This window comes from Pteropus vampyrus, unplaced genomic scaffold (genome assembly GCF_000151845.1).
Source record: "Pteropus vampyrus isolate Shadow unplaced genomic scaffold, Pvam_2.0 Scaffold15, whole genome shotgun sequence".
NCBI classification, from domain to species: domain Eukaryota; kingdom Metazoa; phylum Chordata; class Mammalia; order Chiroptera; family Pteropodidae; genus Pteropus; species Pteropus vampyrus.
In genome coordinates this window covers 7,287,454-7,300,128 of record NW_011888796.1, presented here as the reverse complement: position 1 = coordinate 7,300,128, position 12,675 = coordinate 7,287,454, and the positions used below count along the sequence as shown (strand labels likewise).

The 12,675-nt window shown below is 34.1% G+C and overlaps 1 protein-coding gene across 1 annotated transcript in view; it reads left to right on the top strand.

Moving 5' to 3' along the window:
• The window catches only part of PPM1A (protein phosphatase, Mg2+/Mn2+ dependent 1A), a 40,350-nt gene that overhangs the window by 16,538 nt on the left and 11,137 nt on the right, over positions 1-12,675 (top strand). The window contains exons 2-3 of the mRNA XM_011384790.2: positions 7,561-8,414; positions 10,716-10,833. Coding sequence (XP_011383092.1) covers positions 7,561-8,414; positions 10,716-10,833 — 972 coding nt within the window. The remainder of the gene's footprint in view (positions 1-7,560; positions 8,415-10,715; positions 10,834-12,675) is intronic.

Sequence of the window (12,675 nt, the reverse complement as noted above, 5' to 3'; positions counted from 1 at the left end):
ATTTCTCTTCCACTATTTGACTTTCTTTTTACAACTGTTGGATCTGTATTGTTTGTACTTTTTCTCCACCAACTCTAATCAATTTATTCTTATGCTACTGGATGATTTTTTAATTTTGGTTTTTACTCCTTACAAATTATTTTCTATAGGTTCTTTGCTCCTCATTATTGCTTTTCATGCCATTTAAAATATTACAATAACTTTTATCTCTTAAATTATTTTCCTTAGCTCTGTTAATACTTTTCATATTCTAGCTTCTTATTTTTCAGATACATTTATTCTCTTACAACTCTGGATGTCAAGTCCAAAGTCAGTTTCACTGGCTTGAAATCAGGGTGTCGGCAGGAATGTGCTCACTGGCTTTAGGGAAGAATGTTTTCCTTGCCTTTTCCAGCTTCTGGTAGCTGTCAGCATTCTTTGGATTGTAGCTACATCACTGTAATCTTTAAGGCTGCCTGCCATCTTTAAATATCTCTGCTCTGTCTTCACGTCACCTTCTCTGTGTTAAATCTTCCTCTGCCTCTTATAAGGACATTTCCTATTGCAGTTAGAGTGATATAATCCAGGATAATCCCCCCGCCCCCAATCAAAAGTTTCTTAATTTAACCATATCTGCAAAGATTTTTTCTAAATAAGGTAACATTTACAGGATTAGGACCTGATAAAGTTAGGAGCCATTATTCAGCCTACTACAGGTATCTTTTTGTTTTGCTCTTTGGGATGAGGTGGCCACATTAGTGAAAAATGAGATTAAATTCTCATGGATTGTATGCTTTTACAATCACAGGTATTATCCTCTTTACCAAATGGTACAAACTTAGATGCCATGGCAGAAGAGTAGATGAAACAGCCTACATGTGTTCAATAAATAGTAGTAGGGACTCTGGAGAACTTATTTTTTTTCAGAGAGAGAAGATAACTGTATGTGAGGGTCAAATTCAGGCTACCAGATTGCAGTACTAGTTGGTTGGTAGCTGCTTTTTTCTTCTTACGTTCCTTACAGGCTAATTTTTCTGTAGTAAAATAATCTTGTTTATTTTTCATAATCTTCTTGGTGCTGAGAATAAGAGTTTTTTTATTCTGCAGCATGATTTTAGACTAAAGTATTATTTTTACTAATGCATTACCTAAGTATTCCTAGAACTTTAGTCTTCTCATTTATATAATTCTCAGAACAATTACCTTGTTACAGTACAATTAATCACAGTCGCTTTTTTTTAATCAATGAGGAAAGTTAGACATTAAGCTCAAGGACTTGTTTTAAGTTTAATCTTATAAAAGATATTTCATTTTTTGATGTTTCATATATGCTTTGCTGTTGATGTGAGGGGTTTAAAGACGTAAAGGAGTGCCTCCTGGTATTAAATTGGATAATTGCGCAATTTCCCAAGTTCTTTTACTTTATATATTTAGGATTTTGTTTTTCTAGAGTCTTACTTTTAAGAAGCACGTTGCTTCTGACTTTTTCTGTAATGTTATTAAAGAGTTTAATGACAAGTCAGACATTAACTTAGTTTTAAGACATAGTAAGATGTTTGCTTGGCTGAAATTTTTTCTTGAATTTTTTATAAAGAAGGTATAGAGTGTATACTTTGAGTCCTTCTGTATCTTAAAATGTCTCCCGCCTTCCTTTCCCCCTATACAAATGAATATAGTTTAGATGATTATGTAATTCTAGGTTCATTAATATTTACTCTTAGAACACTGTTTATAGGGTTTAGATTTACAGTTGTGATGGCTAATACCAATATAATATTTTTTCCTTTGAGGATTACCCAAGATGATTTTAGAAGCTTACATTAGTTTTTTTTCTCTTTTCTTTGAATTTCTTCAGTTGTAGGTAACTAGATGTGGGTTTTAGCAGTTAATCATGCTAACTTTTCAGTGACCTTATCAAGTTTGAGCACTTCAGCAGAGGGAAAATTTCTGTTATTTGATTATAGGCTCTATAGTTCATTTAATCAGCAAATGTTTATTTTTTGTGGAATTGACCTAGGGCACTGGTCCCTAACTTTTTTGTACCAGGGAATGGTGCTTCTAGGAGAATCTAATGCCTGATGATCTGAGGTGGAGCTGAGGTGGTGATGCTAGAGCTGGGGAGCGGCTGCAAATGCAGATGAAGCTTCACTCCTTCACCTGCTGCTCACCTGCTTTGCAGCCCGGTTCCTTACAGCTGGGGATCTGGGGACCCCTGACCTAGGGTATTTGAAGGAGGCTCTCCTAAAGAATTGATACTTGAGTTAAAATCTGAAGAATATGAATTGACTAGAATAAGAGATGAGGGAATAGCTTTTTAGGTAACAGAAGTAGCATTTGTTTATCTTATTTGCAGGAAAGAGGCATGACAAGTACTAGGTACTGTAAGAAAGCCCTTATAGTTAGAGTAGAGAAGGAACGGGACATTATGAACTGAGATAAATCTGGAGAAGGTTGTAGGGGCCTGAACACTCAGGGCCTTCATGTGAGCTATATTAAGCAGTTTTTTATCCCCACAAAACAGTGGAAAGCCATTAAATAACACTTTTAGTACAGAAGTGGTATGGCGAAATTTGTATTTTGGTGCGGTTTTTTTTGGTTTATCTATGAAATAATTTTTTTAATTTTTATTATTATTTTTTTAATCGAAAAAATGATTTAAAATTTCCCCTTCCCCCCGTCTACCTTCCCCCTCAAAATTTGTATTTTGAATAGTTTACTTAGGCTTTGGTTTGTAGAATGAATTGGAGGAGGCCGGCAAGCATGTGAAGACAAAATAGGAGGCTAGTATAGAATAATGCAGTGAGAGATGATGGTAGCTTGTAGACTAAAGTGTTAGAGAAAAAATTAAGCGTATTTTCCATGGGACTTAATGATGGACTAATGGGAGATAAAGTAGAAAGAGGTGTGAAAGATATGTCCTCGGTTTCTATTCACTTTGATAGACGATGGTGCCATTCGCTACCAAAAGCTGCAGATATGTGAAAGGCAGCCAGAGTGGAGTGAGAAGAGGGCCTACATTTAACCTTGAATGTCAATATTTAATGGCTTGGGAGATGGACTTGGGGCCTGCAAAGGAGACAAAGATGGAAAAGCTAAGAGTAGGAGGAAAGCTGGGAGTGTATAGCATCTTGTAAAACTAATGGGAAAAATGTTTCAAGAGGGAGTGTTGTGTTGAATGTTGCTGTGAAAAAACGTCCATTGGATTAAGCAACTTGTGGGAGTTTGTTTTAGTGGAATGGCCTAACAGCAGTTTGGAGTATCAGTGCTTTTTTTTTTTTTTTTTTTTTTTTTTTTTTTTTTTTTAAGAAGTTGAACTGTAAAGAGAAGAAAGGAGAACTAACTAGAGGGGAATGAGTCACATAAAGACTTACAAGTATTTTTAATGGGTGACATTTGAGTGTCTTTAAAAGTTGTACTCCAGTTGAGAGGGAGAGGTGGAATAAAGGATAGAGGATAATAGTATAAGGTTCCTGAGAAGACATTGCATGTAAAGTCATATAAGATTCCTTTGAAGCATGGACTCCAGAGCTTTAGTAGAGGTATTTACCTGAAGTGAGAGGACAGATTCTCTATTATAACAGAAAGGTATGAGGATAGGATAGGTGCAGATGTGGGTGGGTTTTATATGTTTGGAATCAGCAAGATGAGGAAAGACTTGAATTTTAAGAGAATTCCTTGAGGTGATCTGATTTATAAGTTTGTTGTTTTCCTGTGGTCTCCAATTTCTACTCATTGTCTCTATTGAAATTTTCAGTCCAGTAATTGTTTTTCATTTCCATGAACCTACTTTCAAGAGTGCTTTTTTTTTCAGTTGACAGTTAAAAATGTTTGTTTGGTTTTTTTTGCTCATTGTTATATTTTATTTAGCCTGAGTATTTGAAATTGGCTTTGCCAGAAATTACAGTTATTTCACTTGTTTTCTTTTAGTCCCAGACCAAAAAAAAAGTTTAGAGTTCTTGCTTTTCTTTCTTTTCTTCTTCACCTTTCCTTCCTTCCTTGTTTTTTGAGGGCAGGGGTTATTTTATCTTAGAAAACAAAGACAAATGTAGAGTAGACAGAGAAAGAAATGGCACTAAGGGCACTTTCAGCTTTGTTCTGCAACAGTCTTTCCTACCTTTCTGCCTTGTTGTCTTTAAAAAGTATATGTTTTTAGATTTTCATTACTTCATTTCTAAGTATACAGGATAGCATATGTAGGAGAATTGGAATGCAAGGCCAGAAACATAAGTCCTATTCATAACCTTACTGCTGGACTGCCTTTGTGAACTGGGCAAACCATTCTGTTTCTCTGCACCTTCTCATTTGTAAAATAGGTTTTCTACATTTTGACAAAAATTACACAAGTTATCAAAATAAAATTTGTAAATGTAAATACATGCAATCATTTTTTAAAGTAATGATCAGTGGGAAATTTCAGACCCCAAATGGGAGGAAATTTACCCAAAGGTTAGCCTTTTTTTTTTCCCTCAAATTGCTATAAAGTGTTGTTCATGTGCTTATTTGTTTACCATACATAACTTTGAGATGGCTGCTTTGGATTATAAAATATGATTTGTGAATTACCATGTCTCTCAGGTTGGGAAGTAAAATAGTTTGTGTACCCTAAATTATCCTTTGCAGAGTGATGCAGAGATGTTTCTTTACTGAACCCCAGCTACATAATATATTGCTTGTTATTCTATTGTGCATTCCAGAGGTCAGCTGACCATTTGTCCTTACCTTTGACAAAGTCTATTTCATTTATATAAGCATTAGTGGACAATGTAGCATATACTAAAGATTTGATAGTAGTGGAGAGTTTACATCCCACACTCCACTGCAGATAACTTGAATGTTGCCATGTTGTTATACACCGCTACTATGCTGCTAGCATTCCATTTTTTTCTCTCCCCTCCTCCCCCGCGCCCCCCACCGGGGGTTCAGAGATGAGGCAACTTGCTGTTTACTTAGTCTCTCTTGCTTTACAGTTTTTTTCCTCTGGATTTCCCCCAACCTTTAGATTTCTTATTTCTTATGCAGATTTACTCCAGATTTTCCTCCCCAGTTTTTATAACCAAATCTATCTCAGTGCTCATCAAACTAAGGTCCTGCAGTTACCAGCATCTCCCCTCCTTCAGATGCCTGTTTAGCAGTGATCTTTGGTTATGTGAGTACATCCTTTGATCCCTACCCCCTACCTTTACATATCTGATCAAAGTCGTGTTGCTCAGAGAAAGCAGGGCTTGCCCTAAGAAGAATTCTGATATCGATTGCTAAGAGAAAATAATTTTCTCCATATTGTTCGCATATGTCTATTTTGTCCTCTGTTAATGGAGCCTGGTGGTGTTCTATATTAGACCCTCTGTCCATAGGTAAGCAGAAAAAAACCTCAGAGGTTTTTATTTTTCGATTTTTTTTTGCTAAAGGACTTTGCCCAAATTATCAGTTGAATAACTCTTGTTTCGGAGCTAATGTGTTGCTAAGGAATCTTAACAGTGGAATACTATATATAGAGCTTCTTTATAATTTGGGATGATTTTGAGGGCATGAAACCATATGACCAGGTTCAAGACTCTGCTATGATTATGAGATCAGTTTTGCTTAATAAAACACAGTGGTTGAACTTTAATGAATGACTTTGTGGCCCATCCTTAGAATTTTTCAATTTAGGAGTTAGTTTGGTTTTGAAAGACAAAAATCTTCACCAGATTTCCGGGTTATATTATTGATGAATTCACTCTTTTGATTGTTATAGTACTTTGAAAAGTTAAAATGAACTGAAACTACTAGTATTAAATGAGACCCAGCATGTGCTCAGAATAGAATTAAGACTAGATGAGAACTAGAATTTCTCTCAGAAACTAACTTAAACCTTCATGGACAAATTGAATCCTCTTGGGGTCTAGATATATGCCCATTTAATAATTTGACTAAATAAAATATTTTTTAGTTGTCCACTTATGGAGGATGACAATCTCGCTAAGATTCTTCATCTGTAAAATGGAGATAATATTATTACCCACTTTCGAGGGTTGTTGAAAAGAATGAATGAGGTAATGCTTGTAAAAGTTATTTTTAGAATTCTTTTTAAACATTAATGTGTCATTATGTTAACCTTTGTTCAGTCAGAACACTCACCCTAACCATAATATCAGCTTGGTGTCAGAAAGGTAATCTGATGAATACCACCATAAGGAATGAATGATGGTTAGTTTTCATTATTTGCCTTCCATTAGTGGAATTGTAATAGAGGGGGGTAGCAGAGTAGGCAGGAGATTGTTTTATCGCACCAATCAGCCAGACTTTCTGCCTGCGTTATTAGTAGGAAAAAGAACGGCATGGTTGCTGGTAAATAATTTCTTTCCTTAAGGGTTTTTATTTCTTCCTCTTTCTCTCCTAGCTTCATAGAGTTTAGCATCACCAGCATCATTAATCCCCCAGTATCATAACTGCATCCTGATTAACATAGGTACTTTTCCCCATCCCTACTGCCTACTACTTATCTCCCCTTCACTTCCATTAAATCTCATTCTTTTTTCAGATTGCTTTTGTGTTCAGATGTGACTCATTTGATGACTTGCACCCCAAGTCTCTACATTCCCAGGCTATTACTCAAGTAAAGGCCAACCTAAATCCTGACCGATTGTCTCCCTGCCTTGTGTAGGCCTGCCCATTCTAGACCAGAGGTTTTAGCTTTTGATTATTGGGAAAGAATTGTTAATGAAGCTACCTAATGGTCATAGAATGTAATAATAATGATACATGTTATTACCACTAGATTAGTAGGATGCCAGGAGATTAATTTTGTTGTACATAATCTTCATTATATGTATGTATAATTACTTTGCAACTTGAAAATTGGAGCTAGACTGTTTATAGTAATTTAATAACTTATTGGCTTTATCAAAGACTGAAAACTTATGGAAAATGGTAGAATTTGGTCTAGACTTTAAAGGATGGATGGGTATACTTTTTTTCTAAGTACGGAGGTGATGCAAGGGATTCTAGTTAAGGGGACTGACATGAGCAGAGGCTTAAAGGGAAGTGTGCAAATTTGGACCACTGCGAGTAGATCATTTTTTACTTTTTCAGAGGTTTGAAGTAGAGGTAAAACTAGGTAGTTCAGAATCAAACTTTGGAAAGTTTGAATGTTCAGCTAAAATGTAGTCTTTTGGTATGTCCTGTGAATTCATTTTGCTTTTCTTGATTTATATACATATACAACTCAGTTTTGAGATTCCCTAAGAGATTCACGTGCATCCTTAAATGCTTAGCCTGGTTCATGTAAATTGATGGTCACTGCCAAGTCTTCTTTCTACTCAAGCAGTTGTGCCTTGGAGATAGTGTCAGATCTGCTACCCTTATCCTGATGCTTTAGTTCTGTCTGCCTTTTGCCCATTCTGAGCTGTGCCTGATCAGTCTTTCCCCAAATTCTTCCTTGCTAATCTCCAAGTCAGTAATACAGTGAACATCTGCTTATAACAAGAGTTGTGAATTTTTATTGAAAGCTTTCTTTGTATCTCCTTCACTCTTAAAAAAAGGTGTTGGATATGTAGTTTGTTTTCAAATTGGTTAACTTTTTTTGTTTTTCTTCCTTTGCAGACCTAAAGGATCAAGACATAATGGGAGCATTTTTAGACAAGCCAAAGATGGAAAAACATAATGCCCAGGGGCAGGGTAATGGGTTGCGATATGGGCTAAGCAGCATGCAAGGCTGGCGAGTTGAAATGGAGGATGCACATACAGCTGTGATTGGTTTGCCAAGTGGACTGGAAACATGGTCATTCTTTGCTGTGTATGATGGGCATGCTGGTTCTCAGGTTGCCAAATACTGCTGTGAGCATTTATTAGATCACATCACCAATAACCAGGATTTTAAAGGGTCTTCAGGAGCACCTTCTGTGGAAAATGTAAAGAATGGAATCAGAACAGGTTTTCTGGAGATTGATGAACACATGAGAGTCATGTCAGAGAAGAAACATGGTGCAGATAGAAGTGGGTCAACAGCTGTGGGTGTCTTAATTTCCCCTCAACATACTTATTTCATTAACTGTGGAGACTCGAGAGGTTTACTTTGTAGGAACAGGAAAGTTCACTTCTTCACACAAGATCACAAACCAAGTAATCCACTGGAAAAAGAACGAATTCAGAATGCAGGTGGTTCTGTAATGATTCAGCGTGTGAATGGCTCTCTGGCTGTATCGAGGGCCCTTGGGGACTTTGATTACAAATGTGTCCATGGAAAAGGTCCTACAGAGCAGCTTGTCTCACCAGAGCCTGAAGTCCATGATATTGAAAGATCTGAAGAAGATGATCAGTTCATTATTCTTGCATGTGATGGTATTTGGGATGTTATGGGAAATGAAGAGCTCTGTGATTTTGTAAGATCCAGACTTGAAGTCACTGATGACCTTGAGAAAGTTTGCAATGAAGTAGTCGACACCTGTTTGTATAAGGTAGCTAGACTTTTTTTTTTTTTTAAGATAAAATGCTTTACTGCCACCTTAATTACTGCTCTAATATTTAATCATCTTAGAAATGGTAGTTCTCAGAAAAATAAGTTTTTGGCACAACTGCAGGTTGCTCTTCACCAGTTGTGAAATTATAGAAACACTTTAGAAATAAATTATCTAATTATCAAATACCCAAGAGTTATAATCTGAATGTTTAGTATTTTAATAACCATGACTACTAGAGCTTTTTAATATCAAAGGTAAAAAGATTATATCTAAGTGAATGTCTTACAAAGGACGGTGAGGGGTTAGGCCTTAGTGTCTGTAAATGAAAAGCATTTTAGAATTTTAATATTCTTACCATGTGATATATCAGTATATTTAGTACTTCGAGACTATGGTCTAATGAATCTGAAGTACCAACAAAGCATTTAGTGATCATTCGGTGTGATGTAATAGAAGAACTTGGTATGAGACTGTATGACTTCAGGTAAGCTATTTAAACTGTATGGAAAATCAGTTTCCTTAATTATAAAAAAAGGTAAGAAGTATTAATACCCTGTCTCTTGGCATTGTTGGGATGATCAAACGAAATCATGTATGTGGATGAGCCAGGTCAGCATCTTTATTTTACAGAGGAAGCTGAAGCCAAAGAAAGTTCTGCAACTTGAGTCACATAGACCTGGAGTCTAGGTTTATCTCTAATACTTTTATACTCTACAGTATTGAACAAGTTGTTCAACCTCTCTAAGCTATTGAATGGAGCTAATAGTATCAAATGCATAGGATTATTAAGGAATTAGTGAGTTAATGTATACATATGAGGTTTCTAGTTTAGCAAATACTGTTTACATGCTGCTCCTCCTATTCTAGAGCTAAGTTAAAAATGACTTCTTCAGGGTTATATAGTTTACTTCTCTGGTAGCACTAAGGCTAGAATTTAAGCCCTTGACTTGGGTTTAGTGTTCTATAACCCTGTTTATTTTGTCAGTAATGCTTGTTGACTAATTCTTTGATATTTTTAAAACAAATGATTTTATAAACCCTTCTGAAGCTATATATTTGATTTTCTTTTAACATGCAGAGATAGAAAGTCAACATAATCTTTGTAGTTTTATATGCATACTGCCAGCGCTACTTAATATCTTAATTAAAATCTGATTATACTTAGAAATCAATTTTATGTAACATCCAACACAAATCAAGTTTATGTAATATCCAACCTTTATTTAAAAAAAAAAAAAATCAATAGAGCCACAGCTTAATAGTGCTGCACACTGTTAATTTCCGAATTTGGGGCAAACCAAACAATGTTTCACATACGTTTGTCCCTTTTAGTATGCATGAAAGTAGCATCGATTTGTTGGGTTTATTCTGTAACATTCGAGAAATACTTGTTAGCTAAATTAAAAGCTGTTTTCTTAAGAGGATTGTCAGATTCAGATATTAGTAAATTATGACTGAAATTCTACTTTTTCTCTTCTGCATTCTACTCTGTTTTAAAAAATTTTTCCATACTTCATCATTTGCTCTATTTTATACAATTTTCCCCCAAGATTCTTTTTTAGTATTAAATTCTTTGCATTCTTTGCTTAAACTAATGGCATATGGTAAAGTTCCCATATGATGAACTTAAAGACTGAAAATGTAAACATTAGCTCCAGTTACTAATAGGAAGGGGAGTTGTGGGGAGTCCAATATCAATTCAAGTATTTTAATTTTAGCTTTTTGAATATCTAGGTGTCTTTAAAAATGAATGTGCTTTCTAAAAAGTCAATTTCTTTGAATTATGAAAGTTAAATCCTAGTTTATAAACTTTATATAGTTTTTACTCCTAATTCCATAGTTCTTCTTATGAAACTAATTAGCCTCACAATTTATTATAATTTATTTTAAATGTAAATGTTGTGAAGAATACCACTAGAATTTTCTACTTCACTGAATTATGTCTATATATGTGTATTTGTGTTTAGGTATCACTTCAAGTTAAGTAGGCCACCAGTAAATGTTCAGGAATGTTTTTTCTTTTATAGAATTTTTTTAAATGATTGTTACATTGGAATTTAACCTGTCTTGTTTCTCTCCTGTCTTATAGAGTGTTGGTTATACTGTGTACTATATATATTGTATTTGTATGAGGAGGTTGGAGGGGGTGCCTTCTCCACATATATATTTTTTTTTCTCCTTAAAAAAATATGTTCACTAAAACAAGTATAATTATAATTGGAGTCACTGTAAATGTTCTCAAGGCTTTCAAGAACAAAAAAAAAACCAAAATATTTTCTCACACTTTTTTCTTCCTAGGGAAGTCGAGACAACATGAGTGTGATATTGATCTGTTTTCCAAATGCACCCAAAGTATCACCAGAAGCAGTGAAGAAGGAGGCAGAGTTGGACAAGTACCTGGAAAGCAGAGTAGAAGGTGGATCATTTAACAAAAAATAAGTAGCTTTATTAAAGAAAAACCTCAACACAACCAAACTATAACATTTTAGCTTTCAGATCGTTACATGTCTTTGACATTCAGTGTTTAGTATACAGAACTGGGAAAGGCATTTCTATAGTAGCTGTTTAGATGTTTGTGATTGTTTTATCAGTTATATTAGAAATAGTAACCAGTGTTGCCCTGTACATTCTGTTCAGGATACTTTTGTTTAAAGGCTCAAGTGTTTGTATGCTTTAAAATTTTTGATGAATTCACTGGCATGAATAACTTTATGTCAGGAAAGTCTGATTTGTGGTTTGTTTAATTATAAACAGATTATGATGGTAATTTGAATGCCATCTTTCTCTGTAAAGCTGTGTATATGAATTTAAGACCTTTAGGTTTTGTTTTTGTTTTTTTTTTACTAACTTCAAGATCACAGCCTGGTTATTAACAATTTTCATGTACCACAGCTTTTAAAATTTTATTTTAAATTGTTTTAAGGCTTTCTTGCCTAAGCCCTAAACTGCCTCACCTGGACAACACAGACCTAAATAGAAGACATACTAGGTCTCTATCTGGCAGAAATGTAAATGCTGAATAAGATCAAGAAATAAGCTGGGAATTCCGGGAATATATTTGTCAGAATTCTGCAGATTATTTTGAGACAGTTAGACAGGTGTTGTAACTCTCAAGTGTAATTCCTTTAAATATTTGAAAAAATTTAAATGATCTTTGATGAAGCTACTAACTTGGTATAAATATTAAGTCTCCCCAGAGAATTCCAGTTTACTGCATATATTCAGTAAGCATATTAATTATGCAATTTCTTTATGTAGAAAAACTTGACGTGCCTATAATAGCATTAAAATGCATTTTGGGCTCCTCGTCATTAATTTGCACATTAAAGATCTCTAATAGCATGTAAGCATTGACCTATGCACTATTATATCCTGCCTGTATTATTAAAATTAATACACACTTTAATTTTGTTTTCTCCTTTTTACCTTTTGATATCAGTTTTAATCAATCTGATATTAGAATCATGATTGGTTTTGATTTGCAGTACTATCTAGAGTTGCTATTCTGTTTTTATTGCTCTCCCATACTTGATAGTGATATATCTAGTAATATGTGTATATAGTGTTTACTATTTCATTCATTGGACATACTATTCAAATGAGTTTGTTTCTTCACTATTACCAGGAGTCTTAGAATTTTTATATTTTAAATGAATCATTTCAATATAAGTTATTTATATATAATAAAGTAAAATATTTAGAATGGTACCAGGTCATAGCACATTGGTTCAAACTACTGGTTAGTGGAAAAGTATAAAACCCTAAGAAAAATATGTGTTGAGATAAGTCAATATTTAATTTACTGGGACTTTAACTTGAATGTACATCTTTTCTTACTGATTTAAAGAAACAAGAATAAGTATTTTAGTTTTATTTACTATGAAATGGGATCAAATTTTAGAAACGAATTACCACTTTACTTTTTAGTGTACACTCTTGAGTTTTTGATACAATTCTAAATAATTTTAGATATATAATTTTATGTTACATTATAAGTTTTATATTGCTTATCATCAAGCCAGAATTGCCACCTGAACAGTTACATTAATTTTCTGTTTTTGATGTTGTAGTGTTATTACACTTACACCATTCAGTTGGAGATTATTATGTCATAAATTAAATATGATATTCTTTACTGAGGTAGAGTTGATAAGATTGCAACTAGAGAATAAACATTCCATTAACTAAAACTATTTAAAACATAGAAAGAATGTAACTATTTGCATTATAAAAGTTATGACTTAAAATGTGAAAAATA